This window comes from Malaclemys terrapin, chromosome 18 (assembly GCF_027887155.1).
Source record: "Malaclemys terrapin pileata isolate rMalTer1 chromosome 18, rMalTer1.hap1, whole genome shotgun sequence".
Lineage (NCBI taxonomy): Eukaryota > Metazoa > Chordata > Testudines > Emydidae > Malaclemys > Malaclemys terrapin.
In genome coordinates, this window is record NC_071522.1 from 415,670 (window position 1) to 439,603 (window position 23,934).

Consider the following 23,934-nt stretch of genomic DNA (forward strand, 5'->3'; position numbering starts at 1 on the left):
ATCAGTCCACTGAGCGATGCAATCTTCGGAACACAATACTAATAACTAGTTGTGCACACATCACAATCTCCCAGAGGTACTGATTACTAGTTAGTCACAAGTAGGTTATATGAGACCAAGAAATACAGAGACAGTTTCCTCTCAGACCTGTGAGAAATCTGTAACCAGAAGGTGAACTGTTTAACCTGATAACAAAGCAGACCATATTAGTTGGCTTCAGTTCTGGATGTCTCCCAGTTTGCCAGCTCATGTTCTCACCTCTTCCCCTTTTGCTATGATCGTCTTGTGGATCAGTGCTTCCCGGAGCACAGAGCCCTCAACCCCCAGGAGCTGCAAACCACCAAAAGGAAAACTCAATTAGAGAAAGTATTAATTTCACATCTGTTTTAGAGACATTAGAAACTTTAGGCCCCATAGCTAATCAAGTCCTGCTCTGCACGGATTAAAACATCCTGTCCACTGCTGAGATTCACAGTGATTCACTCCTCATTCTAGTAGGCACATGCACTCAACAGTAAGACAGGGTGACTGGACATTACTGGTTTACCAGGACCATTCCAGCAGAGTGCACAGAACAAAATCTGTTACCCACGCTTCGTAACTGTTCTTTGAGATGTGTTGCTCATGTCCATTCCATTCTAGGTGTGTGCGCACCCACGTCCACAGTCAGAGACTTTTGCCTTAGCAGTATCCATAGGGTCAGCTGTGACACCCACTAGAGTGCCATGCTCATACATCGGTATATCAGGCGCCGTCAGCCCTACGCCCTCTCAGTTCCTTGAACAATCTTGCCCTGCAATTGGGACCGAAAACCTTGGCAGGCCAGGCAAACCGTCCTGAGCTCCTTGGCTTTTATGTGAAGGGAGAAGTCAACCCTTGTCCAACGGCCTTGAGTATTGAGATTCCCCCGGTGGGCTCCCCATCCGAGATCCAAAGTATCAGTCACCAGAATCAGAAACACAGACGGGCCCGCAAAGGGAACTCCCTGCAAGACCAACACAGGGTCCAGCCACCATGCCAGAGATGCCCAAATGTGGTTCAGCACTTTGACTACCAAGTTTAAGTTGTGTCTGTTGGGGATGTACTCCGATGCCAACCACGCCTGCAACAGCCAGAGATGGAGTTGGGCACATCGAACCACGTAGGTGCAGGCCGCCATATGAGTTAACAGCCATAGACAGGTAAGGGCGGTAGTAAGGGATGATCCCTTACACAAGATATTACCACCGACATGGCTTGGAAGCGGGACTCCGGGAGGAATGCCCTTGCCTTTGTGGAGTGCAAAACTGCCTTGATGAACTCTATCCATTACACTAGTACAAGGGTTGACTTTTGCGTCTTGACTAACAGGCCCAGGTCACGGTATGTGGCTCGCACCAGATCGAGGCTGCTCTGCACTTGATCCTGCGATCTGCCCACGATGAGCCAGTCAGTCATCGAGATACGGGTATACCTGAACCCCCCAGCATCTCAGGTAAGTGGCTACTAGGGCCATACACTTTGTAAGGACCCCTGGGGTCGAGGAGAGGCCAAAGGGGAGCGCCAAAAATTGGAAATGGCACTGGTCCACCATAAAGTTTAGGAACCATCTGTGTCCCAGGAAGATCGAGACATGGAAATAAGCATCTTTCAAATCGAGAGTGACATACCAGTCGCCCAGATCTAGGGAGGGTATAATGGAGGCCACAGACACCATGTGAAACTTCAACTTTTCGAGGAATTTGTTGAGCTGTAGCAGGTCCAGAATGGGACATAGGCCCCCTTTTGCCTTCGGTATCAGGAAATAATGGGAGTAGAACCCCTTTCCCCTTCATTTCCTGAGGGACCTCCTCCACTGCTCCCAGTTGCAGTAGGTTGTTTACCTCCTGAACAACAAGTTGCTTGTGAGAAGGATCTCTGAAGAGGGATAGGTAAGGGGTGGGTGGGAGGGAGGGGAGGCTGTAAACTGGAGGGTGTAGCCTGATAACACTATGTCCAACACCCAACGGTCTGAGGTGACCCTTGACCAAGCCAAAAACGGAAGGGGCAGAGGCAGTTTAGGAAAAGGGAAGGACAAATCCAATGAGTTGACTGGTGCATTGCTACCGAGCACACCCTCAAAACAAGCGCTTTTGACCTCCGCGGTGTTTCACTGGGCCAAGTTGCACAGGAGAGCGGGAGGAGGAAGGTCAGCAGCAGGTAAACCCTGTATCTTTCCTTCTTGCAGGCCCCTGCCAAGACAGCCACTGCCTTGGCAGCAGAGAAGGCTGGAACGGCGGCCTGGAGGCCTGAGGCGTATGCATCCCCTGTGAGTGGAGGGTAGCCTGAGTGTCTTTCAGGCCATGCAACCTCATGTCCATCTGGTCAGAGAATAGTCCGACACCATCAAATGGGTGGTCCTGAATTGAGGCCTGCATCTCCTGGAACAGGCTGGCAGTCTGGAGCAAGGAGCTGCGCCTCATGACCACCACCGAGGCCACCACCCGAGCAGCTGAGTTGGTCACATCCCAGGCCATCTAGAGGGAGCACCGGGCTGCCACAGTGTCTTCCCTCCACCAGAGGCCCGAACTCTTAGGCTGCCTCCTGGGACATGGAGTCCTTGAATTTTGAGGAGGAAGTTCCACAAGTTAAAATTGTAACACCCCGAGAGGGCCTGGTGGTTTGCCACCTGAAACTAGAGGCTGGCTGTGGAATAAATTTTGTGACCAAACAAGTCCAGTTTCTTTGCCTCTTTATTCTTGAGGGTAGAACTGGCTGGCCCCTGCTTATCCTTTTCATAGGCTGCCGAAAATGACCAATGACCCCAGGGGCAGGTGAGTGTACAGATATCCAAACCCCTTTGTGGGACAAAATATTTTTTCTCTGCCCTCTTGGAACTGGGTGGAAAGGAGGATGGGGTTTGCCAGAGGGTCTTGGCAATGTTCAGGACCCCCTCGTATACCGGAAATGCCACACGAGCAGGGGTGGACGTGGAAAGCATGTTAAACAATGTGTCCTCTTGCTCCACCATTTCCTCCACCTTGAGGCCCAAGTTTTCAGCCACCCTGAGGAGCAGCACCTGATGCTCCCTGAAGTCATCAGGTGGACTAGCCCAGGAGAATCCTGCCACTGCCTTGTGTGGGGAGGAAGAGGACTACCAAGGGAGGTCCCGGGATGTCATCACCCACCGGGGAGAGAGGTCTTGGGGTAGGCACTGGTTCTTCGCCCGCAGCGCCCCCCAGTGCATCCTGCACCGATCCCAGTGTTGTTGGTGCCACTGGTGCCGATCTGGGCTTGTCCAATGCAGCGATCAAGGAGCTTCTAGTGGCTTGCTCCAGCTGGCCAGGGAGCATCACCCACCGTGGACACCCTCGTTCCACCTGCATTGGCATAATTGGTACCCCACAGGCATTCCAATAAGGCCATTGCGTCAGCCACTGGCCTTGCTGCCAGGTTGGCATTGCAGCAGCTGATGCACCCTCCAGAGCCCAATTGCACTGCTATCTAGGCGAGGGGCTGAACTGCTTCTCTGCCAGAGAAGTCCTCAGTCTCTGGTGACCAGGTCGTTGAAGCCTGGGTATGGGGTCTAATTGTCTCTGCGGGGGACCGGTGCCGGGAGTAGGGAGAGTGGCGCCATGCTGTGGAGCATCCCCAGGGTCTTGGTGACTATGACTGATGGCGTGATGACAACCGGTGCAGACTGTGGGATGATAGTCTGTCCCTGGGTGAACTCCAGCGTGAAGGTGGAGACCGGAAGCGCAGTTCAGACAACTCTTGTTGGCGAGCCCAAGACCTGGGTCGACGCGGAGACCAAGGATGTGGCGAAATAGGGCTCTCCCTTGGTTCCGGAGACTGGTGGTGCTCCCTTGACTTGTGCAAGGCCTTTCCAGCGGGCTTGCCCTCGTGGGGAGCCTTAGTCATATCCAACGCCAAATGCGGGGTCAGTTGCAGCAGGAGTGCTCTATGCTCTTCTGGTGCCAGGAGCTGAGCGAGTGTTGACTGCACTGTCAGTCTGGGTCTCCTCCCCCTCCCCAGAGTTGGAAGTGGGTCCCTTTGGGGGGAGAAATTCTCCGGGGCTGAGCCCTCTTGCAGGTCCAGATTTGGCAGGTGGCCCAAGCCGGGTCCTTTGCCCAACAGCCCCTGATTAGGTTTGCTCAGTGCCATCGTCTTAACTTTCTTCTTCGACACCGGTGATGGGAGCAGGTACTGGGAGGAGCCTGGTGCCGGAGGTGCACTACACTCCGAAGCCAAAGTGCTGGGTGCTGCGTTGGGCTGTGCCGGCTCACAATCTGGACGAAGGGCGGTCTCCATCAGAAGGGTCCTTAATAGAATGTTGCGCTCTTTGTGTCCTGGGACAAAAGTTCTTACAGATGCGACACCTTTCTTTTATGTGGGATTCCCCCAGGCACTTTAAACAGCTACTGTGTGGGTTGCTAACAGGCGTAGGCCTGTTGCAGTCAGAACAGGGCTTAAAACCTGGAGATGGGGGCATGCCCCACCCGGGGCAAAGTCCCGTGACCCCTCCATCCCCCCGCAACTGACTAACACTTATCAGGTACTTACTAACTAACAACAAACGGAACTATTTACAGTTGGAATAGGAAGTTGAGAGAGAGAAGAAAAACTGCTGACCGCTTGCGAAGCAAGCGAAAGAAGTGCTCCGACCGACCACTACGGTGGTAAGAAGGAACTGAGAGGGAGTAGGGCCGGCAGTGCCTGATATACCGATGCATGGGCGCAGCATTCCAGAGGGCACCACAGCCGACCCTACGGATACCACTAAGGCAAAAGTCTCCAACAATTGTGCACGTGGGCACGCACACCTACAATGGAATCGACATGAACAAGCACTCAAAGAAGAACTAATGTCACCATCCTTTTCTCTCAGTCCAGATAGTCAAAACACTCACCCAGACTTCATTATCTCACTATAACCACCTCCTCTCTAGCTGTGAGATCATCTTCCTCACCTATTGTTATGGCCACATCACTCCCACACTCTGAATCTTTTCACTGGTTTCCCATCTTCACCATCAATACCTTCCACAACTTGCTCCTCCCTTCTTCTCCTCCTCCTCTCATCTGTTACTGCATCACCCCTTAGTCTTTCTGCCTCCTCTGCTCTAGCAATGATATCAGCCTTATCTGCTTGTTTGTCAGCTTTTCACACAAACACCTCTGTGCCCTCTTCCTGGCCACCCCTTACACATGGATCATCCTCTCTGACCTGATCAGTAAGGCCACTATCCTCTCCTCCAAATCCCTCCTCAAGACCCTCTCTGCTGAGATGCCTACAAGAAATAGTCTAATCAATGTGGACCAAGCAGCAAATGGGGAAAGTTGACAACTTATAAATGTTTTAATGCAAATACATATTAATATTGTTTGTCATTGACTGTATCCCTTTTTTCCCCACTCTCCACATGTCAGTTATCTTAAATTGTAAGCTTTTTGGAGAAGGAGGGTATTTGTATTGCACCCAGCACAGACACAACAATCCTAATCAGATCATCAGGACACTACACCAGCAGAGGCAGGCATGGGAAGGGTAGAGTAAGAAAAAGCTGAGGGGGTGTTATAATACAGGGAGAAAGACTTATCACAGCAGCTAGGAGGTTGGGAGCAGGGTTAAGTAGCTCAAACACCCACCCACACTGCAAACAGGTGTCTCTGGGGCTGAAAGGGGGAAGAGAAAGAGAGAATGCTTCTCTCTCTCCTGGCAGCCAAAAGAGGGTTTCTGGAGAGAAGGTAGGCTCCAAATTTAATGAGAAGCCTACTATAGCCTGAGGTTGACATGAAAAATGAAGCCCCTGAGTGGGATCTAGAAACAGGATACTGTCAGGAACCCCAGAACTTGGGAGTGTATATTAGGTTCTCAACTGAACAATGCTCCAAGACAGTAGAATATCTGTTTATGACCATCAGGATTCTGGTAAAACTCCAAGGTCCTGCATATGGATGCATAGATAGGCATGGGGTGGGCAGCAGAAAAACAGTGGATAAGCTAGAAAAGAAAAGCAAGATATTTAGGCCAGGTCTACACTACAAAGTTTTGCCAGCATAGCTATGCTGGCAAATCCCCCCATGCAGACACAGTTTATACTGGCAAAGAGAGTCCTTATTTATATAGCTTATGTCATTCGGAGAGATATACCAGCAAAACAAATCCTTTTACTGGTATATAATGAGCCCCCACTAAAAGGCATTACCAGTATAACTATACCAGCAACAGCTCTGTACTGTAGACTAGCCATTATAAAGGGGAGAAGAAGAGTCAGAAAATAAAGGGAGGAGGTAGAGAGCACAATAGGGGAGGGGAGAGGAGAGGAGGAAATATCTAACATAAGCAAGAAATATAGTGCAAGTAGGGCTGGTCAAATGGTACTTGAGGAATGTTCATGTAATGAATGGGAAAGCAGTCATAAAACCATTTATTCAGCAAGAACTATTTTGCTGTACTGCAGCAGCTCACAATAGGTCAAATACTACTCAGCAAATAATGTTAATCAACAAACAAGATAAAATATGATGAATAATATATTCAGAGAATATTTCTTTTGCATTTACTAACAAAATATATGACTATTAAGGATAATACACAAACATTATATTATTTCTATAATGGCAGAGAGGCAAAGGCTTGGAGAAAGCGCATGCAAGGTATTTTTCCACACAGGCTAATAGGAATTGGGTAAAATTTTAAACCTCTGACCTTAATTATTTCATACAGAAAAGTGACTTTCAATTGATTGCATCCCTTTAATAGTGTCAAGATCTAATAACTACTAAATCTTATCCTGGAGTAATACAACAGCAACAGAACCAAGTACATTAGTATATGGGAATGTCTCCAAGGGATTATACTCACCCTGGCCAGATATTTAATCTGGTTCTCTGTGGTCACCTGAGCATTGCCCTGTTCATCGGCAGCAAACTGCACATTCCCTAGGTGCAACACACTAGCTACAATACTCAGCAAATCCTAGTACAAGAGAAAGAAGAAATAATGGTCAAGAAGATGGGAATCATTATGGATTAAAGCTTAGTTGGGGGGGGGGGGGGGAGGCAGTTTCTTTATATGTCCATCAGTAGGAGACATTTTTACATTTAGCTTTCTGAAGGGCACTCATTCAAAGGCTGCCTCCTGGCAGAAAGAACTAACTGAAGCAGGACAGGCCTCTAAGGGGAGAAGACTCAGATGTACTTCAAGGCATTTCTTACCTCTATCTCATTGTCGTTGAAGTTAATGACTGACAGGGCCCTTCGCACAACCTTCCAGTCATTTTTATCACTGATGGAACTGACCCTCGCACACTGACCCTAAAAACACAGATTTTGATACACAATAATCCTTACAGCCTGACGCATTGTACATACAGCCCGCATAGTTCTATCATGTGTTAATTGTTACAGAAGGGGCCATCTCACCAGTATCTTTATAACTCTGTCAAGTGAGGGAAAGATACTGAGAAGTAAAACTAAGAATCACATCTATCCTATAATACAGGATAGTTAGTTTAATAATGATGATCATTACTTTCACCCAGAAAGTTTCTCTCTCTCCTTATAGATCAACATTCTGATCTCTCCTTCAACACCAACGAAGTCTATCAGGTAAGGAGAGTTTTTCCCTTTACTGAACATGCAAACCAAGAAATTAGCAATCTGCAGGACCCTGTTCACACCTTCACTAGATAATGGTACTGTTGGGGGTTCTTCTCAAGGCCCAGACGCCGCAGTAGGTCATCTTCCCCTCCCTCTAACAGCTGGTAGAAGATGTGAAAGTTCCTCTCTCCATGATTCTGATGGACAACCCGAGATTTCTCCAGTAGGTAGTTCAGGATGTGACCCCCCACAGGTGCCCCCTAAACCAAAGAAGATAAGCTGAAACATCCTGCTTCTTTGATGGCAGAATATCAAAGACAAAGAGAGTTTGGAATAATGGGTCACAAAAAGTAGAAGTAATCTTTGTCATGTAATAGCATAAACTATCTCAAACTAACAAATACTGAGTGTGAGTTTGAGCTCTTAGACTTCCACAGAGTAGATCAAACACAAAGTATTAGAGAATAAAACTCAAAATATAAAACCATTACACAGATCAATATTACAGCTCACCTTGAATGTTGTGTTCACTTCTGGTCACCCCATCACAAAAAACTTATACATGTCTCTTGACATGGATTCCATCCTTGCCTCTAATAATTTTGTTGCTTTTCTCTGGACCTTTTCCATTTCTTCTATATTAGAGACAAGGATGGAGTCCATGTGTGACGTTGTGTAGTCTACATGGTTTTATAAAAATATGATAAGTGAATATAATGTAACTGGGATATGCTTCATGCAAAAGGTCTCTTGTAAGGTATCATTACAAAGCTTATAATCTACTGAGTGTGATCACCCTATTGTATAAATGTACCACTCCTGTATCTAAAACTAGAACTATAAAATATAACTCTGAGGGCCTATTGTAATTATGCAAAGTGTGGGCCATTAATGGTGGTTTGGAATCTTGATGACTCCAATTAACCAGGACCATTGTCTGCAGATGGCTGTGTTTTACCTGTGAGTCTTCCTGTATATGTGTGTGCTGGAAGTGGGTAATGAAGTCTTGCAGTGACATGTGATCATGTCACCTGAACTGGAATCCATCTTTAACCTGGTGCTTTTCCAGTGAGGGGGGTGGAAACCCAGAGGGACAAAGGGTTCCCGCCTTATGCAAAAGATATATAAAGGGGTGGAAGAGAACAAGGGGAGAGAGGAGCCATCATGAAGAATCCCCTAGCTACCACCTGAGCTGGAACAAGAGCTGTACCAGGGGAAAGAATTGTGCCCAGGCCTGGAAGGTGTCCAGTCTGAGGAAAAAAACTTACTGAAGCATCTCTGAGGGTGAGATTATCTGTATTCAGTTTGATTAGACATAGATTTGCACATTTTATTTTATTTTGCTTGGTGACTTACTTTGTTCTGTCTGTTACTACTTGGAACCACTTAAATCCTACTTTCTGTATTTCACTTTTTATTTATTAATTAACTCAAGAGTATGTATTAATACCTGGGGGAGCAAACAACTGTGCTTATCTCTCTATCAGTGTTATAGAGGGCGAACAATTTATGAGTTTACCCTTCATAAGCTTTATACAGGGTAAAACGGATTTATCTGGGTTTAGACCCCATTGGGAGTTGGACATCTGAATGCTAAAGACAGGCACACTTCTGTGAGCTGTTTTCAGGTAAACCTGCAACTTTGGGGCAAGTAATTCAGACCCTGGGTCTGTGTTGGAGCAGACGGGAGTGTCTGGCTCAGCAAGACAGGGTGCTGGAGTCCTGAGCTGGCAGGGAAAACAGGGACAGAAATAGTCTTGGCACATCAGATGGCAGCTCCCAAGGGGGTTTCTGTGATCTAACCCATCACACCATGGTTCAGAGATATTTAAAAGCTTAGGATGATTTCTGTCTATCTAGGTTTTACACTATATTAATTCTCATGGCATTGTGGTATTTCGTTTAGAAAGGAAACAAACAAACTACACGATAAAGCTATATACATTAATTCTACAAAGAAAACTAAGGTTGCCTCTACAATCTTAATTCTGTCCCTTTGTGCATATTCACAGTCTTTAATTTCAGGATCATATGCTTCCCCTCTCCCCCGCAGAACCCCAGCATCCTCCATTTTTTTTTATATAGCTGTATATATAAAAATTGAGGTGATTTAGTTAATGCGTGTTCTAACATGGGCTAAAATGGAGCAAAGATTCTTATTTTTCTCTAAAAGTAGGTGGCCAACTGATGCAAGATTTTTCACTGGATTAATTTTTATGCCATTTGAACTTTCTATGTAGTTTTGATTTGGTTTCTCTTAATATATATTTGTAGTAGGAAAACTTTGAATCTGGGCCCTGGCTGAAATCTTTCCTGGGCTATCCTACTTTTCACTATTGACATATTTCCTACAAAACACTGATTAGCTATTCATAGCTTGGTAGAGAGGTGGCCCTGAAGAGAAAGGATGTAATGGGAGATTTTCTAAAATGTTTAGTTTAGGGTCATTTTTAGCTCTTATTTGCATTATAACTGAAAGTTTGTGAGCTGTGCCCACAAGTATGATAAGTTGTTGATGGGACACACATAAAACCGATAGATAGCACACCAAACATTCCACATAACGAGCTACACTTTTCTGTCAGAGTTTACCCTACAACAGAGAATGGTTCATGCACAGCAGCTGGTGGATAAAATATTCTCCTGCCACACTTCTACCTTGTCTCTCTAATATCCCAGGATCACCACAACTACAATGACACTGCAAACACACTTCTACCTCCACAGGTTTTCCTCTCTCTCCTCTCTGCCAATAATACCCACCCCCAATTAAACTTTAAAAAACTCGGTGGCATTAATACATACACAGAAATTTGCTGGACGCTATGAGGGTTGCTGCACATACCACATACTTGAAACAAACCCATAAAGGCAAGAGAAGGAGAAGTTCAACCCCCTAACAGTAAATACCCTCTACTACTCCACTCATAAGCACTTACCTTACCACTGCCACTACAACCATACACTGCAACCTTAACTCTTCCCCCCTAGGGATACGAGCCTTTCATCACCTCCTTTAATAACCATTGTGCACACAACGCTTCATTAAACTACCCTCTCCTCAGCACAACCAACTACTGCACTACATATCCACAATCACTAGGATTGGGAAAAATTAGCTGGTAAAAGTATTTGTGAACCAGGATGAAAACAGGGCAGTGTAATGGTCGTGGTGCATTGTCTGTGGTGCACAGTAGTTGTAGTAGTGGTAAGGTGAGTGCTTGTAGGTGGAAGAACAGAGTCTCTGTACCTTTTGGTTTGACTTTTCACTTTCTTAACTTTTGTGTTTGTGTCAGCCATGCTGTGCCTGTAGCAATTCTAGCTGCTTCACAATGAAATGTGTGTATCTATATATATAGAGAGAGATACACAATTATAAATCTGAACTCTAGAAAATTCTTTGTACCCAAACTTTTCTGAAACAGTAGACTCCATTCACAAGAGGCTAGGATTGTTACTATACCTGAACTGTTGCGGCAGATCTCAATATCTATGTGCTTGGGCATCCGAGCAAGGCTACAATGAGGAATATAAAACAGATTTTCACCTTGTAATCAAACTGCACATCCATGTATTTCCCAAATCGGCTGGAGTTATCATTCCGAAGGGTTTTCGCATTTCCAAATGCCTAAATTAAAAAGATACCAGATAAAAAAGTAAACAAGCTTCAAAAATAAGGAAACCACAAAATAGGGCATTTTAAAATATTTTTCACAAACCTGCCAGTGGCTTATTTACTGGCTTACAGACACAGGTTTGTCTACCCCTGAGTGACATATGTTTTGCCAGCATAAGTGGTAGTGTGCACAGCTCTATGTTGGCGGGAGAGCTTCTCCCACCAACATAGCTATTGCTGCTCTTTGGGGATGGTTTAATTATGTTGACAGGAGCGCTTTCTCCCATCGGCACAAAGCGGCTACATGAGAGATCTTACAGTGGTACAGCTACCGCACTGTAAGCTCTCTAGGGTAGATATAGCCTAAGAAGAAAGTAAGCAGCTATCTGAGTTCTGATTGTTTGAGCTGTACGCATACTGCAAATGTAAGGTTATTACCTTGCATGGGCCTGTTAAACCACTCCTCTCCTCCTTGTTAGGAAAATGTGCCACCCGAAGAGGTCTTGTTAAAGCTTCTTCCCTCATCACCAGTATGACGTCATAGGAACTCATTAGCCTGCACATAAGTCACAGACTTCCCAGCCTTGCCCAAGCCTGCCAAACGTCTCCTTCCCACAGGCCCACACCCAGAACATTGTTTTGAAAGGATGGTGGAAACAGTAAAAGGAACTGTAAGGACTGTACAGAACTGGACACTAGAGGTCACTATAACACCAGAAAAATACAGCACCAAATACATATCTGCGGTAAATCAGGGGACTGAGTTGCCTACACAATGCCAAGTTTCATATCCTGGACTTCAAATTACCTCTAAGACCGGATTGGACTGTAGGAGGCGATCTTTCACTGTTTCAACTTGGTCACTGGCTGGACATGTCACTGCATAGTACTGCAGGATTTTCTTGGTGGCTTCAGTTTTTCCAGCTCCGCTCTCCCCAGATATCAGGATGCACTGATCCTTCCTCTCAATGCGAAGGGAACGGTATGAGTTGTCAGCAATAGCATAACTAAGGAACAATGATAACTGGAAATTAAGTCTGCTTTCACAAACATGAAAGGCAGAGATTCCTCATTTAGGTTTTTAGAGTATCCATACTGTCACAATCACAACCAGAAGAAATGCCAACTCCAGCCCAATTTTCTAACAGTGCAAAATCCTAGAAAATATGGTTCTTCGAGAATAGTGTTTATATGGATTGAGAAACTCTGATCCAAAGCTTCTATAATTACTGCTCACACCAGTTTTCTGGAGTACCTTAACACACCAAGTCTTGTTTAAATCAAGCTGGATTATAGAATTTCAAACACATTCCTTGCAAAGAAAGGAGCATTAGCGAGCAACAATTTCTTCTTTTGCTACTTAAGATTTTGCTTTGTAAAAATATAATTTATTATAGTTTATCAAATTCCTCTCCCTTCTCTATCCAAATTCCACTTCTGGGGCATTTCCCAAATCAAAAAAATGTAAACTGTATTTTAGTTTTAGAGTTTGCCTCTGGACTGCATATTCTTATGTATAGGATTTATAACCCCCTTAAGTGCAAGGGAAAGGCTAACAGTACTGCATACCTTATATTTTGTGATGCATCTCATTTATTTAGGGATGACTGCTGTCCACATTATTATTCACAGTCTCTGTGAATCCATGGACACGCTATAATAGGTAAAACAACTACAGTTTCAAGTCTCCTTTTTTAAGTCTTTTGTTCCCCCCACTTGCATGGTGACTCATCCTTACTTTGGATGGGGAAATTCTAGCCAGGATGTCTCTGTGTTTTCCCATTAACTCTGATAGCCCATAATTTGTCTTTTCCTGGGTAGTACAATGGTAGGTGCTTGGAAGTAGTCGTGTCTGGTTGGGGAGGCAGTCCCTCCCTGCTTGGCTGACCACTGCGATGTAGAGGTAAAGCTTTACAAACCCAGTTCTCTATATACATTAGGGTTACCATACGTCTGGATTTCCCCGGACATGTCCGGCTTTTTGGTACTCGAATCCCCGTCCGGGGGGGGAATTGCCAAAAAGCCGAACATATCCGGGGAAATAGGGAGGCAGCATAAGCCAGGGTCCCCCCGGCCCCAGCACGACCCGCAGAGTCCGCAGAGCAGCCCAGCCGCCCGGCTAGATTGTAGCGAGCTCGGGCGGGGGAAGGGAGGGCGCAGCCACAGAAGGCGGCGAAGGGGCTGCTGCTGCCCCCAGAGGCCAGGCGGACCGCGCGCCCCAGCCGAGCCCACAGGACCACGGGGAGGCCAGGCCCAGCCAACATCTCGGGCTTCCCTCGTGGGCGGGGACTCCCCGGCCACTGGGGGACCCTTCCTGCGGCGCGGGGCAGGGAGTGCTGTGTGTGCCGGGGCTGCAGGGACCCACGCTGCCCCGGTCGCTGCTGAGTGTCTGAAGCCCCCGCCAGGCAGAGGCTGCCGGGTGAGTGGGGGAGCAGGGCAGGTGGGGGGTGCAGAGGCTGCAGGGCGAGGAGAGCAGGGCAGGCAGGGGCATAGAGACTGCAGGGGTAGGGGGGCGCAGGGGCAGGACAGATGGGGTGCACAGAGGCTGCAGGGGCGGGGGGGTGCAGGGGCTGCAGGGCGAGTGGGGAACAAGGGGCACAGAGGCTGCAGGGGTGCAGGGGCTGCAGGGCGAGTGGGGAACAGGGGGCACAGAGGCTGCAGGGGTGCAGGGGCTGCAGGGCGAGGAGGAGCAGGGCAGGCAGGGGCAGGGGCAGGGCAGATGGGGGACACAGAGGCTGCAGGAGAGCAGGGGGCACAGAGGCTGCAGGGCGAGGAGGAGCAGCACAGGCAGGGGCATAGAGGCGGCAGGGGGGCGCAGGGGCAGGGCAGGTGGGGGGCACAGTGGCTGCAGGGCGAGGAGGAGCAGGGCAGGCAGGGGGGCGCAGGGGCAGGGCAGACGGGGGCGCAGAGGCTGCAGGGACGGGGGAGGTGCAGGGGCTGCAGGGCAAGTGGGGAGCAGGGATGCACTTAGCAACCCCCAACCAAGATCAGAGCAGGAGGGAGGAGGGGGAATGCGGGGTGCTCAGAGGAGGGGACAGAGTTGGGGCAGGGACTTTGGGGAAGAGGTTGGAATGGGGGCGGGGAAGGGGCGGGGCCGGGGCCCCACGGAGTGTCCTCTTTTTTAAATGTTTGAATATGGTAACCCTAATATACATAAATAAATAAACACAGTTTGTATACACCTATCTCATAATGATGAAGTTCAGAACATTACAAGCTTTCATAGAAGACCTTACCCAACTTTTTTATACACAATAACATTGTACACAACCAGCTGATTAAATTGTTTACTCTTGGGAGATCAGACCCCCCCAATCTCTCTTTGGGGTGCCTGGACCCTGATTGTCACAGAGACATGCAGCATTTCAAGTCCACTGGAATAAACCTTTTTTCTTTTCAATGACTAGGTACTACAGACTCCAAAGAATCTGACTCTCAAGTGTTCCCAGTAGCTTTAAAGTATTTTGATATTTGGATAGCAAGGTAGAATTGTTTTAATTTTATAGAGCGCATTTAAAAAAAGTCTCGGAAAAATGGTCTGAATTGCTGCTAACAGTAATCGATGAAACAGCACAGTCCAATGCTTAAAATGAGTCTGTTTCCCACAACATTTAAAAATATTCAAATTATTTTCTGTGCAACAATAATATCCCTAAGGGAGTTAGTCTGGAAATACCATCTCCTATATCAGAATAGTGTTGGCAGTCCCTGCACTTAGGATTTACTGAGATGTACAGTTACAATTTCTCATCCACTGGTTGCAATGAGGGTGAGAACTTTTTTTTATTCTTGGCCTGTTTGAAAGAGTAATAGTTTGCAGGGCACATCTTCCCTTGTACAATGTATAACTGAATAGAAGCAGAACTGGGCAATGCTCCAATATTTAAGGATTTGTTTAGTGCTCACAGAATCCTCAGTGTTGTACACTGCAAACAAATAAACAGCCCCTGTTCCAAAAATGTTACATTCCAATTAACATATGTATAGACAGGATTCTGGATTTTCCCAAGCAACCATGTTTCTAGCACCACCTCATCATGCTTGTAACATACTCCCATCTCACTTGCACTGTTGAGTCACCTGCCAACAACAGGAAACAGCCCAAATAGTTCTCCCTGTCCCTTCAAAGGTCTTTGGAAGAGGTATCTCAGGATTGAGCCCCGGCTCAGCAAGCACTTTGGTCAGCTAGGCTCACTCAGCTGTGTCCTCTCTCTCTCTTTTGGTCTGACAGAAAAATTCAGTTACGTTCAAAAATAAAAGATTTTTGAAGCTTGAAAGTTATTTTAAATAGGAAATTGTGAATGTTCAACAGGCCATGTAAATAAATACATTCCTTGTTCCAACGGGCTCATGGTATCTTAGCAACAAGGGAAATACCAGATTAATATTGGTCAAGCAGTGACAGAGGAGGTAGGAAAAAACCCATCACACACACACACTTACTTTCCCAAAGTTTAGTCATAAGCTGAATAAGCTGCTTAGCAGCAAGGGAAACTTAGAACCAGATCATCTAGACACTGAATAACCTTGGAACAATGGTATCTAAATGGTATCTATTTTTCAGGTATCTAAAAGGGTGTCATAAGGAGGAGGGAGAAAACTTGTTCACCTTAGCCTCTAAGGATAGAACAAGAAGCAATGGGCTTAAACTGCAGCAAGGGAGGTCTAGGTTGGACATTAGGAAAAAGTTCCTAACTGTCAGGGTGGTTAAACACTGGAATAAATTGCCTAGGGAAGTTGTGGAATCTCCATCTCTGGAGATATTTAAGAGTAGGTTAGATAAATGTCTATCAGGGATAGTCTAGTCAGTATTTGGTCCTGCCATGCGGGCAGGGGACTGGACTCGATGACCTCTCGAGGACCCTTCCAGTCCTAGAATCTATGAATCTAAGGCCTGGTCCACACTAACCCCACACTTCAAACTAAGATACGCAACTTCAGCTACGTGAATAACGTACCTAAGTCGAAGTACCTTAGTTCGAACTTATCGCGGGTCCAGACGCTGCAGGCAGGCTCCCCCGTCGACTCTGCGTACTCCTCTCGTGGAGCAGGAGTACCGGCGTCGATGGCGAGCACTTCCGGGATCGATCCGGGATCGATTTATCGCGTCTTGTCTAGACGCGATAAATCGAACCCAGAAGATCGATTGCTTACCGCCGGACCCGGAGGTAAGTATAGACGTACCCTATGAATGAGGTCTGTGGTGCTGCCTAGGCTTGATCAGCAGCTCAGATTCCTCTGAGTCTCAAATCATTTGGCCAGGAAGGAACTAACTCCCTTTCCAAACAACACTCTCAAAGGCAACTCACTCTCTTTGGAAAGAGAAGCAGGAATAAAACAGCCAGACACCACCCTTTCTAAAGGTCTCTTTTGCCTCCACTCCAGTACTCTGTTTGGAAGATGGAAGGAAAAAAAAGTCTTGCTTTCTGTATACCAGTATTAAACAAGCCAGGTGGGAATAGCACAAACTGTATTGTTTACCCACAGGCCACTCACAGGTGAGGAGAGACTTCATAGAAACTGACGCCACGGTATCGCTCCATGTGTTGTTTGCTGTAGATTTCCAGATCCTTGTATGGATTTACTGATACCAGAACTGAGCCAATGTAAGTCTGAAAAGAGCCAAAAGGAAAAGCATTACATGAAGGCTAGCATCTATTTCTACAAGAGCCTTCAGAATTACTCTGGAATCTCAGATATTGTTACAAGGCCAGCCTGCAACAATGGCATTTGGAATGCTGTTAACCGCTTTGAAGAGAGTGACTTGGGAGTCTGAAGAAACAACCTCACAGCTAGTAAAAGTGGGAATACAGAACTTGTACTGGATGTGTCCCTTTTACCGAAAATGCTGCACTTACATCCTTTAGGCCTGGTCCACACTAACCCCCCACTTCGAACTAAGGGTACGTCTATACTTACTTCCTGGTCCGGATGTAAGCGATCGATCTTCTGGGGTCGATTTATCGCGTCTTGTCTAGATGTGATAAATCGATCCTGGATTGATCCCGGAAGCGCTTGCCGTCGACGCCGGTACTCCAGCTCAGCGACAGGAGTACGCGGCATCGACGGGGGAGCCTGCCTGCCGCGTCTGGACCCGCGGTAAGTTTGAACTAAGGTACTTCAAATTCAGCTACGTTTTTAACGTAGCTGAATTTGCGTACCTTAGTCCAAAGTGGGGGGTTAGTGTGGACCAGGCCTTAGATACGCAACTTCAGCTACGTGAATAACGTAGCTGAAGTCGAAGTACCTTAGTTCGAACTTACCGCAGGTCCAGACGCGGCAGGCAAGCTCCCCCGTCGACTCCGCGTACTCCTCTCGCAGAGCGTACCAGCGTCGACGGCGAGCACTTCCGGGATCGATCCGGGATCGATTTATCGCATCTAGACAAGACACGATAAATCGATCCCAGAAGATCGATTGCTTACCGCCGGACCCGGAGGTAAGCATAGACGTACCCTCAGTGACTGCTTTAGTGCTTTTGGACATCCCAGCAATGCAACTTCAGTATAGGGTTATTTTTGACCATTCATTCCAATATTTGGGATCAGAGCTAAGCCTGGGTTTGTTAAGACCACAACAGAATAGGTTTATGAAGTCGGAAGAATATAGTATGTGCTGGATTTTCAGTGGTGCCGGGCACTCAGAATTCCAGCTGAAGTTAACTGGAGCTGCAGATGCTCAGCAACCTGAAAATCAGGCCCTATATATGCCAACATGTCAGTACACAGAACAGGTCTGAGAAACAGGATCATGGGCTATAAAAGGGGAGCTGGTGGACACCACCACATCCAGATCCCACACCTGCAGAACAAAATCACTATGTCCAGTTTTCAGAGCAAATATCCATATTCTAGTCAAAGATCAGCACTCTGGCTGCTCTCTGCTACTCACATAGATCAGATTCTCCTTGAATCGTTTACGTAGGTTTTCAATAAAGGCTGCTTCGCTAGTAAAGTTCTCTAGCAGGACGAAATCCTGAACCCCCACACGGTCACGGGCTGTCAGAGCACTCTCCATTGTCAACCGGATACCGTCACTCCCTGCCGCCTGCAACCAAAACCAGTGAAATCAAAAGGCCGAGACTTTCACGACACACAGACCACTTTGCCCACAAAGCACAGACACAGGACCAGCATACAAACAAGAGAAAATAAAGCAAACCCCATTAATAAAGCAACCCCAATTCACTTCACACTAGCAATGGCCAATTTTCCAGAAGACAAGGCAGCTTTGGGAGAAAAAGTTTTTGCTAAAATTCCAATCAGTAATAAAGCAGGATCAAACATCACAAGAACAATGATTAATACTTTGTTCACTCTTGAAAATATTTATACTGGTTGATACACCACTTCCAGGAACTAGTAAACAGTGCTGAGATTAAGTATTCTTGTCAAAACGAATAATTTATCTTCCTAGAATAATTTTAGACTTTTTAAAAAAAAAAAGAATTAAACTGAATCCAGATTTCCCCAAGGGTCTTTCAGTAAGACTGAGTCTGAATTGCTTTCCTATTTCCCTACCCTGTGGTAAAGGACCTGCCTTGAGGTAAACAGCCTTTCATGGAGCAGTAAATGCACAAAGTGCTAACAAGTTGGCAGCTCTAGTCCAGGCACCTTTTCCTGATTTCTGTCAACAGCACAACTGAAATTATAACAAAGATCTATAAACAATAATTAATATGAGAAAAGGGATTTCTTTTGCCTCTTTTCACATCATTAAGCTAGTAAGACAACTCCACGCCTTCAAACTCACTTACATACTACTTCTCTCTCCTCAACTGCACTTACCTCTTCTTAGAATCCTAGAATATCAAGCTTGGAAGGGACCCCATCCATACACCCCCGCTCCCTGTCCCCTGACCCCCGCTGCCTCATCCAACCACTCCTCTCATTCCTGACAGCCCCCGGGGGACCCCTGCCCCATCCAACCACCCCTTCTCCCTGTCCCCTGACTGCCCCCTGCCACCCCATCCAACCCCCCCTCCTTCCTGACTGTCCCCCAGGACCCCTGCCCCCCATTCAACCCCTATTCCCCTCCCCGACCCCTATCCACACCCCTGCCCACTGACCACCACGCCGAACCCCCCCTGCCCTCTATCCAGCCCCTTCTCCCTGCTCCGTGCCCCCTTACTGCACTGCCTGGAGCACCCGTGGCTGGCGGCGCTACAGCCACGCCACCCAGCTGGAGCTGGGCCACGCCACCGCCGCCACCACGCAGCACAGAGCACTGGGTCAGGCCGGGCTCTGCAGCTCGCAGCCTCAGGAGCTCGCAGCCCCAACGCCCAGAGCATTGCGCCGGCAGCAGAGCAAGCGGGGGAGGGGGGAAAACAGGGGAGGGGCCGGGGGCGAGCCTCCCGGGCCAGGAGCTCAGGGGCCGGGCAGGATGGTCCCATGGGCCGGATGTGGCTCGCGGGCCGTAGTTTGCCCACCCCTGCTCTAGAGTAATATCTTGCAATTTTTAAACTCAAGTGTCACTACAGGGAGGTAGTGGGCATCACCTCCACAACTACCTCCCATTGCTTCACTTGCAGCCCCAGCAACAACTGTAGTGTGAGCAAAGATCTGAGCACCCCTTGACCATTATTGAAGAATATAGAAAAGAAGAGCTGGAAGGGACTGCAAGAGGTCATCTCGTCCAGCCCGCAAATACCCATACAGCTACATCTGCAGAGCCCCCTAGTATAGATGCAGCACATACCAACAGGAGTTTTTCTGCTGACATAGTAATGTTATCTCCCCAATGATATTCACAGTGCCAACAGATACATCCACACTGCGGTTTTTGCCAGCACAGAAGTGTCAGATAAGGGGTGTGGTTTTTTTTCAAACTCCTGACTGACAGCTGTGGCACCAAAAACTGTGTGACAGAGAGAAACTAGACAAATTCAAACTGTAAATAAGGCATAACATATACCTTATAAGCTGGGGAGAGGGATAGCTCAGTGGTTTGCGAACTGGCCTGCTAAACCCAGGGTTGAGAGTTCAACCCTTGAGGGGGCCACTTAGGGATCTAGGGCAAAAATCAGTATTTGGTCCTGCTAGTGAAGGCAGGGGGCTGGACTCGATGACCTTTTGAGGTCCCTTCCAGCTCTATGAGATAGGTATATCTCCATATATTTAACAGTGAGTGCAATTAAGCATAGGAACAATTCATGAAAGGTGGTGGTAGAGTCTTAAAATCAAAATTGGATGTTTTTCTAAAGATCTGCTCTAGGAATTATTTCGGGGAAGTTCTATGCTCTGTGCTACACAGAAGATCAAACTAGATGATCATATGGTCCCTTTGGCCCTTGGAATCTATGAAACTCTTAGCATATCATAGGTACTACTGTAATACAAATAGATAAGTAAATAAATATGTAATATAGGGAACAATCCTATATTGGCCCTTGCAAAATCAAATAGATGGTACCCACACTGTTTTTTTCCATCTCCACTGCCCATTAATTTATTACATTTTAATTTGATCTACTTCATTAAATGTATTCCCTTCAATCTCTTTCATATCTGACCTCAAGGATGTGACCCCACCTTCAGTTCTGCCAAATTCGTATTTCCATTACTTCTAAACTTCCTTTTATTTGCATTTTAGGCTGTTACTATTACAGAATAGGAGAAAGGAGATAATCTCCTAGGACAGCTCAAGACACACCTATCTTAACAAAGAGAAGGTTAAGGGGTGACTTGCTCAGTCTGTAAGTACCTACATGAGGAACAAATATTTGATAATGGGCTCTTCAATCTAGCAGACAAAGGTATAAACACAGTCCAGTGGCTGGAAGTTGAAGCCAGACAAATTCAGACAGGAAATAAGGTAAATTTTTAACAGTGAGGATAATTAACCACTGGAACAATTTATCAAGGATCACGGTGGGTTCTCCGTCACTGACAATTTTTAAAATAAAGATTGAATTTCTTTTTTTTAAGATATACTCTTGTTCAACAGAAATTATTTTGGGAGTCAGTCAGCGTTATACTGAAGGTCAGACTAGAAAATCACAATGTTCCTTTTTGGCCATGGAATCAGCAAAGTGGATTTGGGTATTTGTAATCTGACCAAATACTTAAACAAAGTATTTGGAAAAATAACTATGAAGTTAGTGGCCGGTCTGAAAAAAGTCACACCAGCTGGCTTCCACTCTGCTGATATAGCCCAGAATGCATCAGTCACTAGTATCACAACTACCAGGAACTATCCTGGAGCAGATTCCTAAGGGGGCCCAAGCAAGTCACAGCACCCCTTGGCCACTCTCTGCAATAATAATGCAACAAGCCAGGAATGCAGGGCTTTCCTGCTGAGCCAACCTTACCATCAGGTGCTAGAGCCCTGGACAAAGATGCAGAGCTACACTGCCAGATGGGTCCTATTACCTCCATCCCAAGATATAAGAGGGTCCGGAGTACATCTCTGGGACAGGGACTGATGTCCTGCAGGGGAAAACCCTAGCAGCAGCAAAACTCAGCAGAAAATTTAGGTTAAGGTTTGTGTTATGTTATTTACGTTAACAAAGACAATCCCTCACAAAGAGATAAGTTTGGCCCAAATTCACGATGTGCGGCCTCAGTATGCAGCATCACACATACACTGCGGCCAACTCATGTGATTTTATTGAGTCTTATAATATTGAAGCTCCTGCTCTTTGAGACAAGTGATTCTGAGAGACTTTCAGCTTTCATTAAGAAAAATCAAAGTTTCTATCCTTCATGGCTGTGGAGAAAGACTCAGAAGCCAGAGGGCAAATTTAAAGAACCTCAAATTTTTTTTTTTTTTTGGTTAATTCTTGTGATTTTTAAATTGATTTCATGATTTTTGGGAGCTTGACTCTTGAGTTTTGAAAAGCTGGGGGTTGGCAATTCAGCAATCAACCTTCGAATCCATTCCTCCTGACCAATCCTCTATTGCAAAATGCCTGAGTCACATAAACCAATTACTCCACTCACCCCAGCAAAGCACATTTAGCAGCTTCTTTCAAGCTGGGGGGGGGGGGGGGAAGAGGACAAAGGAATCAGCCACAGACTCCAGCTCCTATGAGCAGCTGTCAAAACAGGGACTGCTGCATTGGGGCAGAGGGAGGGGGTAAAATAGGCCCCAGCCAAGGCCACCCCTTCCCCGTTATACCTCCACCCACCCATTCAGAGCTATGCAAGAGACACCCCAACACACACAACTAGTAGGGTAGTGCCTCCCCTAGTTTCCTCCCCCTGGCTTTGGGGGGTGGGGGAAGGAAGGGAATTGTTGGGAGAAGCCAGCCAGAGAATCCAGCCAGTAAAAGCAGCTGCAGAACCAGCAAAGCAGGGAGGTTCAGAGAAATTTCTGTCGTTTTGATTGGATCTTCTCTGACCTGTGCTGATTAGCTGTTTGCACCAACCCTCCTCCTCCTCTACAGTCTTTTCACCTCAACTTAACTTCACAGGATCTGCCCCCCTTCTTCTCCCCTATCCTAACCCCTCAGTGCCCTTTCAGTGTTCCCTCTTCCTTCACTTTCCTTTTAATTTACCGAATTCGCTTCTTACTAAACCCACCAAAACAAACTGTGGAATTAACACACTGTTTGCTAACATCACATTCTCCATGCTGCTTGTGTGTTCTACCCCCTTTTCCCTCCCTGAGTCCATCTGGTCTATTTCAACTGTAACCTCTTTGGGGAACAGGCAGTGGTCTAGTTGTGCAGTGCCCAGCACAATGGGGCCCATTCTTGGTAGGTCCTCGGACACTACCATAATAAACATGATTATAAATAAGAAGAAGATAGGTATGTCCTTCATTTCTTTGGTACTTTGGAACTATACCATTTATCAATTGGATACAAAATTCCTCAGCTAATGGAGCAAATTTCCAGATGTGTAGGTCCATTTACACACAGTTTTTTGCAATGATTTAACCAAACTGGTAGAAAAACTGATCTAGTTAAATCAGTGCAACTCCCTAGTGTGGATGAAGTTATAGTGGTATAGAAGTGTTTAACATGTATAGCTTGTTTTGGTAAATTTACTGAAAGAAACACATGCAATTTTATAAATCATCCTGTAGAAGCAGTTGGAAAACAAATCAGGACCAGCTTCGTTGAACTACAGCTCTCAGAAGTGGTCAATAGCTCTTTCATCAGCCACTCCCTCAGTCCAGGACATACCATTTCTAACCGAACATATCCGGTGATTAAGGAAGAAGCAATATGTCCTCCCTAAGAAACAGAACAATTTTCTTTAGCCCTATCCACTGAGACTAACATTTATGACTAAGTATCTTCCAGCTTCCCTCCTACACATTTCTTACTCAGCTTCCCAGGCTCGAGCTCAGCAGAAACAAAGCAGCCATGTTTGATTTTCAAAGACTTTTAAAAACTGAGTTTACAGTTTTAAGAATAATCAGGAATGATTAGATTGCCTTATTTCTATGGCAAGGGTGTCAAACCCATCCTCCACAGGCCTGGTCTAGCACCGTAGATGTATTTACATGGCCTGCAGGACAAACAGGTTCTGCAGAACCTAAGCTTTAATTTCAAGTTTTGAGCCCTCCAGGTTGCAAAGATAATCTTCTAAATATAAATTTAGTATAAACTAAGTGTACAGACAGCCTGAAACACTTTCTGAAGGGAGTGAACTCTTCTGTCCTACCATTAATTTTGACTTGCTACTTCCCAAGTCTAACTATGCTTTAAAAGGGTCACCATTAACTATTTCGCTGTTGACCATTTTCAGCAGATGGGATGCAGAAGGGGATGGAAAGTGAGACTTGCTGGGTGCGAAATTGTGCGT

At 46.3% G+C, this 23,934-nt stretch overlaps 1 protein-coding gene across 3 annotated transcripts in view; it reads right to left on the reverse strand.

Moving 5' to 3' along the window:
* The window catches only part of MYO1C (myosin IC), a 109,672-nt gene that overhangs the window by 45,987 nt on the left and 39,751 nt on the right, over positions 1–23,934 (reverse strand). For 2 of the 3 annotated variants that reach the window (XM_054008016.1, XM_054008014.1), the window contains exons 2-9: positions 18,071–18,226; positions 16,676–16,791; positions 11,988–12,186; positions 11,111–11,191; positions 7,644–7,823; positions 7,180–7,278; positions 6,827–6,940; positions 259–330 (exon numbers count right to left, since the gene is read on the reverse strand). In XM_054008016.1, coding sequence (XP_053863991.1) covers positions 259–330; positions 6,827–6,940; positions 7,180–7,278; positions 7,644–7,823; positions 11,111–11,191; positions 11,988–12,186; positions 16,676–16,791; positions 18,071–18,196 — 987 coding nt within the window. In that variant the 5' untranslated portion in view covers positions 18,197–18,226. The remainder of the gene's footprint in view (positions 1–258; positions 331–6,826; positions 6,941–7,179; positions 7,279–7,643; positions 7,824–11,110; positions 11,192–11,987; positions 12,187–16,675; positions 16,792–18,070; positions 18,227–23,934) is intronic. The other variant, XM_054008015.1, reaches the window with a different exon arrangement.